The sequence below is a fragment of the Lynx canadensis genome, chromosome X, assembly GCF_007474595.2.
Source record: "Lynx canadensis isolate LIC74 chromosome X, mLynCan4.pri.v2, whole genome shotgun sequence".
Taxonomy (NCBI): domain Eukaryota; kingdom Metazoa; phylum Chordata; class Mammalia; order Carnivora; family Felidae; genus Lynx; species Lynx canadensis.
The window spans coordinates 45,460,278-45,475,019 of NC_044321.2; the positions used below are offsets into that span (position 1 = coordinate 45,460,278).

Sequence of the window (14,742 nt, forward strand, 5' to 3'; positions counted from 1 at the left end):
ATTAAGTTTCTGTGTACTTTACAAAATTACCTCTAATCCTCTAATTAATAGCTCCACAAGTAAGCATGATTATCCTAATTTTACAAATGAGGGAACATGGGCCAAGAGGTAAAAGACCTTGCCCAAGGCCACACAGGAATCCAGGTCTAACACCAAACCCAGGCTGTTTCTCCTATGGCACCATCGCAATGTAATGTGGCAGAATAAGAGGTCTGGCATCCAAACTCTGCCATTCACTAGTAGTGTAATCTTGGCCAAGGTAGTTATACATTCTATGCTTCTGTTTCCTCATCTATAAGATGGAAATAACAGTAGTGCTTACCTCATAGTTATTGGGAGAATTTTTTAACAAGTTAATATGCATCCAGTCCTTAGAAGCATACCAGACACACAGTTAAATACTTAATAAATTTTAGTTACCATCATTATTGACAGTATCCTGGTTGCATTCAGCTTATACTTGCTCATGGGCTTTGACTTTTTCCAATGAGCCCACCCACCCTCCCCCATCCCAGAACCTTCAAGGAGCAGAGCTTAGGTAGTAAAAACAAAACATAGAGAAAATACTAGATTTCTGCTATTGCCCTGCTCCCCATCTCTTCAGAAACTCAAAGAGTATGTAACCAGCATCCAGATACTAGCAGGCCAGACAGGGCTAATTTCCAACTGCCTCCCCACCCCCGCAATATGGTGTGACAGATGCTGCCAGATGTCATGCTAGCAGCTTAACCCTATTAGTCACTATAATCCAAATGGAATGTAATTAACTCTATAATTTTGAGCTATGCAATTTTAAGTCCAATATCCCAAGCATGACTCATAAAGCCCTCTGCAATCTGGCCCCTGCTGACCTGTCCACCACCCCCGCCTTCCTCCTGACCCCATTTTTATGCTCCAGACATTCAAAACTACTTAGTTTCCAGTACAAGGCATACTCTCTCACACCTCCGAGCATGCTGTTCTCACTGCCTGGAACTCCCTTCTGTCTGCTGCCCAGCTGGCCAAATCCTACTCACTCTACAGGCATCCAGTTCATCGCTTCTTGTTCTGGAAAAGCTTTCCTGACAGTTGTGAGCAGGTTCTCCGCTTTTATTACATGTTTCTGGGTTTCCTCCCTTTTTGGTGCAGTTAATTATATCCCACAGTTCGTAACATGCTTATGTTCACTGTCTGTGCAAGACCATGGTCTCCTTTGGCTCAATACCTGATTTCCATTCCCGTTACTCTCCCTACAGTGAGCACACACTCCAAAGTGACATACATACATACGTACATACATACATACATACGTATATAGCCTTAAGAATACACACCCTTGTAAAATATACTTGTTTTTAAATGTACACAAATACAATTATAAACGTATCTATGTTACAGCCTGTAAATCTAGTTCTTGCTTTGAACTGCTACACAGTATTGCATAGTCTATATATTCATCACATTCGACTTATATTTTCCTCCAAGTGATGGCCATTTACGTGGCCACCAATGTCCAACTACTATAAATTATGCCAAGACACAACCCCGAATGTGTCTCTTTGTTGCCCTGTGGCAACACTCTCTCTGAGCTATATATCCAGAAGTGGCTTTGCTAAGTCATAGAGCTTATGCAGACTTATTTTCACCAAATACTGCTAAGACTGTTTTAATTTGCATTTCTCTGATTAGAAACAAGACTGAACATCAATCTGTAGTTATCAGCCATTTGTGCTTCTTTTTCCATGAAATGCTAACTACACCCTCTGTCCATTTCTCTATTGGGTCTCTCGTTTTTATCTTTCTTCTTGATTTGCAGTTCTTTGAACATTTCCTCTGTATTTTCTATGTACCTCAAGTACAGCATCAATGACACTATTTTGAAATTGTTGATCTACTTGTTTGTCTCCCCCACTTCCACAACCCCCTGAGGACAAGGACAGTCTCTGATTCAATTCTATATCCCTTGAGCCTGGCTTATGGGTAGAAGAGCAATGAATATTTACTATATGGGCCATGAGCTACATAAACTGCAGACTGAGACCCAGGGTCCAGGGGGCGACCTCTTTTAAAGATTGTCACGTTCGTCTGTGTCACCCCAATCTCCCCACCAATACCTAGCACAGGACAACTTTGCACAACATAGGGACTCAAGAAAAGTCTATTAAATTAACAAATATAGTAAAGAGGGGAAAGAGAAGAGGAACTGTTGTGTTGTTCTTACTATTCTTCCAACTTCATTCCATCCCCACCCCTCTGCAATGCCCATCAGGATAATGACAATAATAAAAGCTAGCATTTACTACTCTTGGTAGGTGCTAAGTATTATCCTAAATACTTTACAAGGACGAGTTCATTTGATCTGCCTAAATGCCATGAGACAGGCATCCTTATTATCCCACTTTACAGATAAGGAAACTGGGCCTCGGAGAGGTCAAGTCACTGCCCAAGATAATGAGTTATGGAGCTAGGATTCTAACCCAGGTAAATCACATTTAAAGCTGGCACTCTTAAGCATGAGACCATGCCACACTGCCTCCCTGATGTTCCTGTTCTTTAAAGCCGACCTACTACACCCATCGTTCTAAGAGCTGCTCCTTGTCTTATGATGGCATGTGACTTCCCAGGATATCAGGCTGGGGGCTCAAGGGCACCCCACTGTGTCCTCTTGTACCCCACACTTCCACTTACCGCTTCTTGGCAATTTCGTTCTGCCGCTTCACCTTCTCTTCCTCAAACTCTCGGATGTTGCGCACACCAATCTCCCGACAAAACTCTTCAAACACCTCATCCTCCACCTGAGGGGAGAAGCAAGGGACAGCAAAGGCCCTCTGGATCAGAGTGCTGCTGCCAGTCCCAGTCCCACCCCACTGCACACACTGGCATGGTTCATCCCTTACCAACCTGGTTCATCTTCTCCTTCAAGTCTTTCATTTCCCTCTCTCGGCTCTGGATGATCCTCTTGATATCATTAATGCGAGGCCCAAAGTTGGCTAGCTCACTCTCCAGCTTGGACTTTTCCTGCAGGAAACAGGGTTGAGGGAAAAAGAGACCAGGCTCTTTGGAGGAACGGAGCCACCCTGAGCTCACCGGCCCCTGCAAAAGAAGGGCTAGCTCTCCACATGCTGAGAGAACATGGCTCACAATTCCCCAGTCAAGGTTCCATCATCTCCCACTTGAACCATCACACAGCTTCCTCCTCAGGCTCTATTTGGCTAGCTTTAATCCACATGGTAAACATCATCAGTTACAGGTCCACATTTCCTTATCTATAACCCTCGGAATTCAGACTTTTTGATTTTAGAAGAAGGTAAAGGGATATTTATACTACACTTTAAATAATGCCTCCAGGTGGTCTTGGGAAGCACCCTATGATCAAACACATTAATATACCTAGAAGAGCACCCCCACTGAGAGGGACTGAAATGCCAGCGTTCACTTTCAATTCACTTTCAGAAGCAGCTCAGATATTTGTTGAACGAATAATGCTAATAATAGCATCTAACATTTACTGAGCACTTACCGGGCGCAAGGAATCAGTCTAAGTACTTTACAGGCATGTAATCATTCAATCTTTGCAAGAAGGCTATAAAGCAGGTGGTATTCTAACTCCCATTTTACAAATAGATGAAAAACTGATGATGACACATTAAGTAAGCTGCCTCCCACCATAAAGTCGAGATCTGAAGCCCGGGCTGCTATGCTTGGTTCCCTGAAGCAGGCTGGGAGGAGAGAGGGAAATGGGATACATTTCCACTCCCAGAGAAACTCTGACCAGGAATGTGAGGGTGACCTTTGGAGGACAGGGCTGAAGACTAAGCCCCACCTGCAGATTCAGGGCTAGATGTCTCGTCTTAGTCTGTTCCAGGTCACTCTGCGAGTACTTGAGCCGCATCTGTAGTCCATGGGCCTGAGACTGCACCTGACGTAGCTCTGCCTCTTTCCGCTTTGCCTTCATCTGCTCCTGAAGTGGACATGACAGAACAGCTAGGTGATAAGAACAGGAGTGGCCAGCCTGGGCTTAGGACTCCAAACCCTGGGGACAGTAATGCCCATGACTTACTTTCAGTTCCTCTGTCAACCGCTCCTTCTTCTCTTTCAACTTATCTACCGCTTTCTCATCCCAGCGCCGAGCCTTGGCTTTCAAGTCACTGGCTCCACCAGAGATCACCCCTGACTTCTGGAACAGGGTCCCATCCAGTGCCACCGTCTACACACAGTAGGGAAAAGAGAGAAGGAGGGAGAGAAGATGAAGAGTCTCCAATACTAAGCCTGTCCAGCTCCAATGTGCACAAGGGAATCCATACCTTGTGACGCTGGTGGCCGCCAAAGGCAATGCGGCGGGCATCCTCCACATTGTCACACACAAGGGCGTTGCCACAAGCATATTGCAGGGCCTTTTTGATGTGGGGTGGCTCATAGCGAATTACGTCAATCACCAGCTTGGCCCCCTTCAGTTCCCGGAGCTTCTCATCTGTAGGTTTCACCTATGGGAAGAAGCTCAGTAAGTGGGAGAACATGGAGGGCTAGGAGAAGGGGCCCTCTCACACTGCCCTGACCCCATCCCCACCAGCCTCACCTCCAAGTAGTCAAGAGGCAAGAAGGTCTCAGGCTCCCCACGCTGTTCCTTGATATACTGAATACAGTCCCGGCCTGTCTTTTCAGAGTCCACGATAATGGCATCCATGTTCTTGCCCAAAACCTTGGTCACGGCAATCTGGTACTTCTTTTGTGTGGGCTGACAGAGGTCAATGAGGCGTCCATACTGAGGAAAGTCAGAAGAGAAAACTGAAGCATGAGGCTTTTGGGGACTGACTCAGGAACCCCAATTCCCAGTTCAGAAGTGGCAGACCAAAACCTGCATGAGGAACGTAGCTTCCATGCTATGGAGGAAAAGCCTACTCTGTCCCCAAAGCAACAATCACTCCAGTCATGCCTGAATCCAAAATCATCTTTCTAAACCTCAGTTTTATCATTTCACAGACCACTACTGCCCCAGGCACTATGTCAGATACCCCTTACATACATTACCTCAAATTCTCACAAGCACCCAGCAAAATAAATCTTTTTCTAGTTCATGTCCCCCATGCCCCCTAAGCTAATCATGGTTCCCTAAGAACTATCAGATAATGGGTAAGATCTTCAAGGGCAGGAAATGAGCCTAAATCATCCTTATAAACTCCCCAGGAGTGTCTAGAGGACAGATCAGGAAATATCTATGGAACCAAATTAAGTTAAACCCAGGGAAGGAATTATAGCAATAGAGATCCTTATAAACTCCCCCAGAAGTGTCTAGAGGACAGATCAGGAAATATCTATGGGACCAAATTAAGTTGAACCCAGGGATGGATAGCAACAGAGAGAGAATACTCAGGGAACTCAAGATTTGGTTTATGAGGCCAAGAGCTCTGATAAAGCCTAGGATATCCCTACAAGCAAACGAACCACTTGGTACAGGCCATGTGAGCTCATATCAAAGCCTGCAGAGTTACTTCCTATGAGACTAAATCATATCCTGTGGCTCCTCCCACTTCCAAAGGCCTCTCCAGTTTCCCAGCATCCCACAGAGGAGTGGAAGCAGCAAGACAAAACCTTCAAGAAGTTGCAACTGGTGTGATAGAAAGAACAGGAGGTTCCAAGTCAGACATAAGTTGGGTTTGGATTACAATTCTTATAAGCTGTGCTGTTTTGGGTAAGTCATTTCATCTCTCTGAGCCTGTTCCCCCAGCTGTAAAAAAGGGATCAGCAATCTTGTCTTCACAGGGCTGCTGACAGCCAGTGGGAGAGTAGGTGCTCAGGAAAGGAGTTCCCTTTCCATTCTTACCACAGAGCCAGGGTACAAGCGCTTGATGCTTTCCATAATCTCTGCCTTTCGCTGTTGGCGGCTGCTCTCCTGGCGGTCAATACGGGCATCACCTAGCTGCTCCATCACCTGGTTCAGCTCCTTATTGATCTCATCAATACGCCGTTTGGCCATCTCCACCTCCTCTGTCAGCTCCCCCTCTAACTTCTTCTGCTCCTCTAGGGACTGCCTACAAAGTGAGGGATCACAAGGGGTTACCCTGGCTAGTGAGAAAATATACCTGGCTGAAAGGGACTCTGGGGATCCTGCCTGAGGAGGGGCAGGACAGATAGGGTTCACAACAACAGCCCTGGAAATAAGAGGAAAGGCTGCAGAGCCACATACTTGCTAGTGGTAATGTATTCCTCTAGTTTCTCAATCCGTTTCTGATTCTCTTCAATCTCCCGCAGCTTTTGCTTGATCTTGGCCTGGAAGAAAGACAAATATACACCATCACCAGGGGCTGAGCAAGCTAACTCTAAGACCATGGGGCCCTGGCTTATACCTGCTATGTGCCCACTGATCAAAAAGCCCAACAGTCCAGGACAGTCTGTCACTAATGGGGGAGACCTACTAAAAAGCAGACACACAACAGTGTTCAGTGTGGCTCTGCTAATTGATGCCCCTCCCAGAGCCCTGAGACCTTCTCATGACGTTCTACCTAGCCTGGGTAGAACATGTCCTGGTTCTGCCACTTCATAATGATGTGACCTTAGGCAAATTACTTCACCTCTGCACTATAGTTTCCTCATTTGGAAAATGAGGAATTAAATGAGTAAATACATGTAAAATATAGTACCTAGCAAACAGTAAATGCTTACTAGTTGTTAGCTATTGTCATTACTGTTAAGGGGCACCTGGGTAACTCAGTCAGTTAAGTGTCTGACTTCGGCTCAGGTCATGATCTTGCGGTTCGTGGGTTTGAGCCCCGCATCAGGTTCTCTGCTGTCAGCACAGAGCCTGCTTTGGATCCTCTGCTCCCCTCTCTCTGTGCCCCCTCCCCTGCTCATGCTCTCTCCCTCTCAAAAATAAACATTAAAAAGAAAAAAAAAAAAAGACTTTCATCACTTCTTTTTTCTCTGGACCATCATCCCTAATCTTGTAACACATGCCCACCTCTGTCTCTACTTTCTTCCGCTCTTCCAGATCCAGCCGGTCCTGGTCGGCTTTCTGATCTCGATTGAACTTCTCCAGCTCCTGAGCCAACGTAGCCGCTCTCTTGCTGGCTTCTTCTTTCAACCGGTGGTATTTCTTCACCTGTATTAGGAACAGGTAACCAAATCAGTCTCTGTAGAAGCACAGCAATCCCCCACCCCACCCCCAACCTCCCAGAGCTTACCTGATTCTCCTCCAAGGTTAAGTCTCTGCCCTGACTCTGACTCTCCTCTTCCATCCGTTCCTCAAACTCCTGCCGGGCTTTCTCTACTGACAGCATCTCCTTTTCCAGCTCATCCATGTCACCTTTACGCTTCTTGTAATGCTTCTGAGCATTCTGTAGGGACTTCTTGGCTGCTTCCAGCTTCTTGATTTTGTGGGAGGTATTCTCCTTGGCTTTGATGTACTGAGGCCGCTTCTGGTTCAGCTCTGAGTCCTTCTCCCTTTTGCCGGAGGGGGGGTGGTGGGTAAATCAGTTAGCACTGTGGCAGAAGAGAGGGTTCCCAGGCTTTTTACCCAAAGGGGGGGCCTGATGTCCCAGCCAGCCTCAGGGAATTGCTTAAAGAACGAGGACCTGATGCCCCACAGATCCTCAGAAAAGGGGCAGTCTGACTACTCCCTGGAACTGATGGCTTCAGCCTGGCATTCCGGCCATTCCATAAGGTAAAGCTGCCACTCCTGCCTCAGCCCTAGCCAGGCCAGGACCCTCAGTAACAGCTCCCAAGAATGCCCTATGTTCATGGAGTTGTCCCCCATCTGATCTAACTTTTTCATGTCCTTTAAACTTCTAGCGCCAGTTTTCCTCTTCCAGGAAGGCATTCCCAGCCACTCTAGTAGCCAGGCCTCCCATTGCTTCCTCTCACTTGGCAAGGTCCCCACCCCTTTCAAGTTCTCTCTTTCATGAGTAGCCATCTACCCAGAGTCTGAGTACTCAAATGCTTTGTCTAAAATGCAAGTCAAGAAATGTGTTTGGTTCTGGCCAAAGCAAGTCAAGAGGAAGACAAACTAGGACGAACACCGGACTCTAGGCTCAGAGGAGCCCTAGGAAACAGCACAGCCTCTTGGTTTCCCATAGGTTGCAGGCCCAGGCCTGCCTCTTACTTGATCTCCTTCTCAATCTGCTGCTGCTCCCGCATCATTTTGCCCAGCTCCTTCTTCTTCTCCTTCAGCTCATCCTCTACCTTGTCCATACGCTTCTTGTCCTTCTCGATCTCCTTGTTCTTAGAGGCCAGTTCCTTATTGAGCTTCTCAATCTCCACTTCATTGTGATAAAGCTTAAAGAGCTGCAGCTGCACCTGAGCTCGCACCACCTCATCCTTCAGGCGCTGGTAGCGGTCAGCCTGCGCAAACAGGAGCACGGAGGCAGGTGTGCATCAGTAAGGCACTGGCTCGACCCTGGCCCCTTAGAGCCCAGAGGTAGCCTAGCCACCTACCTCTTCTTTCTCCTGTTTGGCTTCCTTGCGTTCAGCTGCAATGTTTTTTTTGCGATGGTAATTAAACTGTGTGTCCTCTTCAGCCTTCACCATTTCCTTCTTTCGCTTGTCATACTCCTGGGCCAGCTCCCCAGAGCGACTTATCTCTTCAAATAGAGCTGTCCTCTCTTTGGGATTCTTCATGGCAATAGATTCCACAGCACCCTAGTAAAGATCAAAACACTCTCCCCATTTAGAGCCTATCCAACCCAGTTCCTTCTACCCATTTCTACTCAGTTATTCAGAAAAAGGTCTCTGACCCTCTCCCCGCACTAGGTGCCACATTTCACACTGGGCCTTGAGGACACGTTCCCTGCCTCTTGAGGTGCACACAGAGCAAAAGAGACAAAAGCAAAGACAACACCATGTGTTATGTGCAGTGACAGAAGCAACACAGAAAAAGCACTAAGTGAAGCTTGGGGGTAGGAGACTGATAGTGTCTATTCAGGAAAGCTTCCCAAAGGTGACATCTAAGTTGAGTTTGAAAGATGGGGAAGAACTAACCAAGAAAATTAAGAGAGAAGGTCATTTCATGTAAAGGACAATTAATATGCAAAGGCCTGCAGGCCAAAGAAAGCAAGTGAATTTGGGGAACTATAAACAGTTTAACTGAGCTGGAATGCAGGGTTGGAAGGGAAAAATACTGACAAGTGAGGGGCTAGTAAGGTGGGCAAGAACCAAAGGATGATGTTTCCTGAATGCCAGGAGTTTGGAGTTTATGCTAAAGCAATGATTTAGCATGCATAATAACCTGGAGAGCTTGGTAAAACACTCAGTGCTGGGCCCCATCCCATAGTCTCTACGTCTATAGATCTGGGATGGGACCAGAGAAGGTGCATTTCTAGCATGTCCCCAAGTTGATGCTGATCCAGAGACTATAATTTGAGAACCACCATCATAAGACAATGAGCAATCACTGAAATGCTTTAAGGAGGAAAAGGAAAGAAACAGATTTGTGTCTTTGTAAGATGAACCTAGCCTAAGGGATGAACTGGAAGGGGACAGACTGGAGTCTTGTAAGCCCAGTGAAGAAGCTGCTACATTAATTCAGGGGAGAGATGAAGCTCAAGATGAAGCAGGCCCAGTGAGGATGGGACAAGGATCAGCAAAGAGCAGACAGCCAATAATTGTTAAAAATGCTCACCTGGAAGACGAGGAAGTTACGAGCTTTGATGAGAATGCCCAACTTCTCTAATTCCTCACTGTACTCATGTAGCTGAACCACTTTGTTGTTGATCTTGTACTCAGAAGAACCCCCTACAAGACAGTGCATGAGTTAGCTGAAGGTCAGACATCCACCTATCCCAGTCAACTAGTCTAGTCACCTCCCGGGACCCAAGGGGAGCCTTCTGGCCAGCCTCACCCACCAACAATGACACGGGCAAAGGTGCGGTCCTCAGCACCCTCCTCAGAGTAGACCATGCTGACAAAGGCCCGATTGGCAGCTGGCTTGCCCACAGGAGCTCCATGGATCAGGTCCCTCAGGGTCTTTACTCGCAGGTTGCTGGTTTTCTCACCCAATACAAAGCTGATCGCATCCATGAGATTTGACTTACCTAAGGGAGTAGGGGACAAAGCAGAGGAGGGGAAGTCAGGGAACACTGCTCTGCCCCCACCGGAGCCCTGGTTCAAGGGCTAAGAAAAACAGTCCCTTTGCAGCTATTACCTACAGCAGTTAAAGACTAGAATCCCATCTAAGGAAACAGCATATTCACAAAATGGATTGTTCTACAACCATTAACGACACGAGGAAATGCCCATAATAGAAGAAATAAGCAGATAATATAACTATAACAAAAAATATAGTTTGATCTCAACCAAGTTTAAAAGTTAAAAAAAAAAAGAGCTAAGGGAAGGTGATAATGGGGAGTTGCTGTTTCCTGTGTACACTTTCAGTTTTGCAAGATGAAAAAGTTCAGGAGATCAGTTGTACAATGTGAAGATACTTAACATGGCTGAACTGTACACTTAAAAAATCGTTAAGATGACAAATTTTGCTATGTGTATTTTACTATATTTTTTAAAAGGCATATTCCTATTGTGATATGATATGACGCATACAGCATCATCTATGAAGTATCTTGCCAAAATATTTAACCTGAATCTGAACAAGCCTTTAGACCTACCTTCCAGTTTACAGGAAATATAGTAGTTAGAGGAACATAGTAAGTGACACTATGAAGAAACCTTAAGACAAACACAGAATGTGGGATACTCTCCAAGACAACTGGCCTGATTTTTTCAAAAAGTGAATGTCTAAAAAGAAACATGTGGAGAACCACTCCAGAACACAAGCGATTACTGAGAAATAAGCAAAGGCAGTGCACGAACTTTGATTGGATTCGAGTTTCCCTTTAAAACCAAAACCAAAACCAAAACCAAAGCCAAAGCCAAAACGACATTCTGGGGAACAATTAGGGAAGCTTGAATATGAACTAGATAACTGACGACAACAAGGAAATTAATTTTCCCGGGTGTGATCACAGTCTACTGGTGACACAAGAGAATGATGATTTTAGGAGTCGAATGCTGAATCCCTAGAGGTGAAATGTCATGAAGTCCACAGCTTACTTTCCAATGATTAAGCAAAACACACAAGTAGGTTTGAATATTTTCATAATAAAAACTTGGGGAGAGGCAAAGGCATAGAAAAAAAAAAATACATGAAAATGTGAACAGTGTAACCAGTGGTCACTTCCCAGAAGGAAAATAGGTTAACAGGTCAGGGAAGGGTATCTTTTTACTGTCTATCCTTTGGGATTTTTTAAATTTTATACTGTGTGCATATATCAGCTATTCAAATAATTAAGATTTTTTTAACATTAAGAGTGGTTATCTTTTCAATAGTGGAGTCACAACTGTTACTTTCTTCATTTTAGACTCAGGAAAAAAAATTTTTTTCAATTTAGACTGGGGGTGGGGGGGTGGGAGAACACTTTAATCTCTATAAATGTTACTTCAGGATTATACCCCAGCATGTTATATGACCTTGAACGGAAGACCTGATTTCCCACACCTTTCTACTCAGGTATAAAAATAACAGCCCAGTTCCTTCCAAAGCAGTACAACACCGTGATTAAGAGCTCGGGTTCTAGTCCAATAGACCAGGTTCTTAGTTTCACCAATTCTTAGCTGACCTTCCATTCCCTCACTTCGAAAATCTAAAAAACCACAACTGATAGGTAAAGCCTCTAAAATAACGCTTAGCACACAGTTCTCTGTCGGGAGTGGCAGGAGCACAAGGCTTTGAAGTATGACAGGCACAATTTCTGACCCTGGCTCTGAGAATCAATTAGTGTGCAAGTGATCACAACTGTTTGTGCCTCACTCTTCCACCTATGAAACAAAGATAATGGTACCTCCCTGATTGGGTCATTTTGAGAATTTAAATGTAAAAGGTCCCAATAAATAAAGTACCTGACACACACTGGTGCTCAATAAATGGCACTCCTATCTTAACAGAGGTCTGAACTCAGCTCTGTCTCCCTTATCAGAGCAGGACTAGCACACCATGCTGACCAGGAGTCAGACTTTTAGGCACCCACTTCCAACCTTTAGGCTTCTCCCATGCTCTCCAGAGATGGTTAGAACGTCTCACAATCAAAGCCCTCCCTATGAGCAATCATTCGATATTGTAAACATTTTTATAACATGCATTATGAGCTGAACACTGATCAAATGTTTTAAGGAATGTCTTCTTTGGGGCACTCATAAACCAGTAATGAAAACACAAAAACATATACCATAAATACAAGACAGAAGAAAGTAAACATTAACATGTGCCAAGTGTCTACTGTGTGCCACAGAAGAAACGCAATTCACTCTTCTTCTCTGCCAAGGAATGGGTTGTGGAGGTGGGCATTGAAGAATTGGGGGAGGGGACAGGGTCCAGACCAAGGGGGTCTTTTTGGAACAGCTGGGTATACAAATCTACCCACGCTGAGGGGAGTGAATGCCAAGAGGTGCATCCTGGCTCTTTCCACGGGGGCCACCACTCGAAAATCCTAAGAAACTGGAGTGAAACCCCAAGCATTAGTCCTCTAAGCCAGTGGTCCTCAAGTGAGGATGGAGAAGGCAGAGAGTGATCTGCCCCACCTCTCAGGGGGACACAGGCAATATCTGGAAACATTTTTGGTCACATCTGGGGGGTAGGGGTGCTATCATCTAGTGGGAAAAAGCCAAGGATGCTGCTAAACATCCTACAATGCACAGGACCTACCTCACAGCAAAGAATTATCTTGCTAGAAATGTCAACAATGCCGCTGTTGAGAAACCCTGCTCTACAAAGAGCACCAAACACAAGCAAAACCCCAGGGAAGGTCACAAATTTGAGCTACATCTGCAGAGAAAGCCCCTCATACTAGGAAATGATTTAGCTAAAACATCTCTGGGGTGGAGGAACACAGTGGGATTCCAAACAGACTGCCTATGGGGGTAGATGGAAGGAATCCATGGTGTATCATTTAGAAATGAGGCGTTAAGATATGAAATAGAGGTGTTACCTAGCCACTCTTTGCCCCTCCCCAGTTTTGTTGATATAACTGACATATAGCATTGTGTTAGTTTCAGGTGTACAACATGATTCCATAGCTGTCTATATCGAGAAATGATTACCACAATAAGTTTAGTTAGTTAACATCCATCACCTCACATAAACGATTTTTTTTCTTGTGATGAGAACTTTTAAGATCTATTCCCTCAGCAACTTTCAAATACACAATACAGTATTTACTGACCACTCTTTCCAAAGACACCACCCAAGTCACTGTATCCCATCAACCTAATTTCCTGCATAGCATGTATCACAGCCGAATAGTCTTATTTTCTCCTTCTTTATTATTGTCTTTCCCCTCTGGAATGCAAGTCCCGAGAGTAAGGCTTACTCTCTTCTTCACTGTTTCCACAGCACCTCGAATAACTCCTTACAAAACTGTAAGCATTCAATAAATTTGGCGAGCGGAAGAGTTCTTTTAACGGCTTCAGTGGTAAATTAAAGGGATTCCAAAGCACCCCCATCTCTGAGATGGGGGTGGAGGGTGGAGACCCCAAGCACGCCAGCTGGAGAGGCGAGCGCGGGATCAGAAATTCAAAACTGCCGCCTCCGGAGGAGAGTACAAAAAAGGACGAATTGGAGCATACCAGAGCGAAGCGGGAGGGGGCGCTGGGCTGAGGCAGAAGTGTACCACTGGAGACCGGGGGCCAAGGGAGGGCTACCAGCGGTCCCACACCCTCCGGAGGGCTCAAACAAGGCAAGGGGAAGTAGCCGGAAGCAGCAGGTCCGGCGGAGGACTGCACGGCCCGCCGCTGGCAGTCGGCTCCGGACGCGCCAATTTTGGCGGGAGGGGGCAGTGGGCGGGGTAACGTACAGATCGGCCCGTACCACTTGCTCCGGGGAGGGGGCCGCACAGAGAGCGGGCAAGTGACACCTGGAGAAGAGGTTTGAGTTAGAGCACTCGAGCGGGCAAAGCGGGTTCGAGTTGAGCCCGCTCAGGAGGGAGAGGAACCTGTGAGGGTTCCCGACATTTCAGGTCACACGGGCTGGGTTGGACTACTCTGCTGCCGGATAGGGGGTCCAGGCTGGGACGTGAGGAGGGCCGCAGCCAGGTTTATCTCACCAGAGCCATTGGGTCCAATGATGGCGGTGAACCTCTGAAACGGTCCGATAATCTGCCGACCCTTGTACGACTTAAAGTTCTCGATCTCAATCAGTTTCAGGAAACCCATGACAGCGGCGGCGCCGGCGGCTGTACAAAAGGCCGCGCCGTACGCCCGGGAACTGGGGTAGCCCGCGCGGGAAACACCGCAGTGCAGGCCGGGCGGAAGACAAACCTCGCGAGAAAAGTCCAGGCCTAACGGGATTTCCGGCTTCCGGCGCAAGCGGAACCAGGGGCGTGGTGTGGAAGTTTTGTTGATCCGTTGCCAGGGCGCGAGCTTACCACGGACGTTTGGGTCCCGCCCCCCCTTTCTTGTTGCGTGGCAACGCCAACCACTGACACAGCCTACCAAACCGCAGAGGAGGCGGTTAGGCAGGACTCTGCGGCTTTTGGGATCCGAGGAAGCAGGCAGGACCAGAGCCCAAGCTTACTGAGACAGAAGTCACAGCAGGGTTATGCCCTCCAGGGCAAGAGGAAGGTGGGAGCTTGGCAGTGGCTTTAGCCTGGCCGGCTGGAAGGCTCAAACAAGAACAGGGTCGGGAATTGGAAGGACCCCGAGGAGCGAGGGCTGTATGGGAAGGAGGGGCCAGTGGGATGATTCGGTGTTAGGTGAGCTCAGACCATGCTGATGGTGAAGTAGAGT

The 14,742-nt window shown here is 46.6% G+C and overlaps 1 protein-coding gene across 6 annotated transcripts in view; it reads right to left on the reverse strand.

Moving 5' to 3' along the window:
- The window catches only part of SMC1A (structural maintenance of chromosomes 1A), a 47,329-nt gene extending 33,064 nt beyond the window's left edge, over positions 1-14,265 (reverse strand). For 5 of the 6 annotated variants that reach the window (XR_003966792.2, XR_003966790.2, XM_030306251.2 and 2 more), the window contains exons 1-15: positions 14,061-14,265; positions 9,813-10,001; positions 9,590-9,702; positions 8,407-8,610; positions 8,075-8,313; positions 7,158-7,416; positions 6,935-7,075; positions 6,164-6,246; positions 5,801-6,008; positions 4,556-4,741; positions 4,284-4,463; positions 4,040-4,186; positions 3,803-3,940; positions 2,881-2,997; positions 2,668-2,774 (exon numbers count right to left, since the gene is read on the reverse strand). Coding sequence is in view for 3 of the 6 variants with exons in the window: in XM_030306251.2 (XP_030162111.1) it covers positions 2,668-2,774; positions 2,881-2,997; positions 3,803-3,940; positions 4,040-4,186; positions 4,284-4,463; positions 4,556-4,741; positions 5,801-6,008; positions 6,164-6,246; positions 6,935-7,075; positions 7,158-7,416; positions 8,075-8,313; positions 8,407-8,610; positions 9,590-9,702; positions 9,813-10,001; positions 14,061-14,169 (2,420 nt within the window). In the remaining 3 variants the exon portion in view is untranslated. The remainder of the gene's footprint in view (positions 1-2,667; positions 2,775-2,880; positions 2,998-3,802; positions 3,941-4,039; positions 4,187-4,283; positions 4,464-4,555; positions 4,742-5,800; positions 6,009-6,163; positions 6,247-6,934; positions 7,076-7,157; positions 7,417-8,074; positions 8,314-8,406; positions 8,611-9,589; positions 9,703-9,812; positions 10,002-14,060) is intronic. The other variant, XR_003966791.1, reaches the window with a different exon arrangement.
- Between the last annotated feature and the right edge of the window lie 477 nt (positions 14,266-14,742).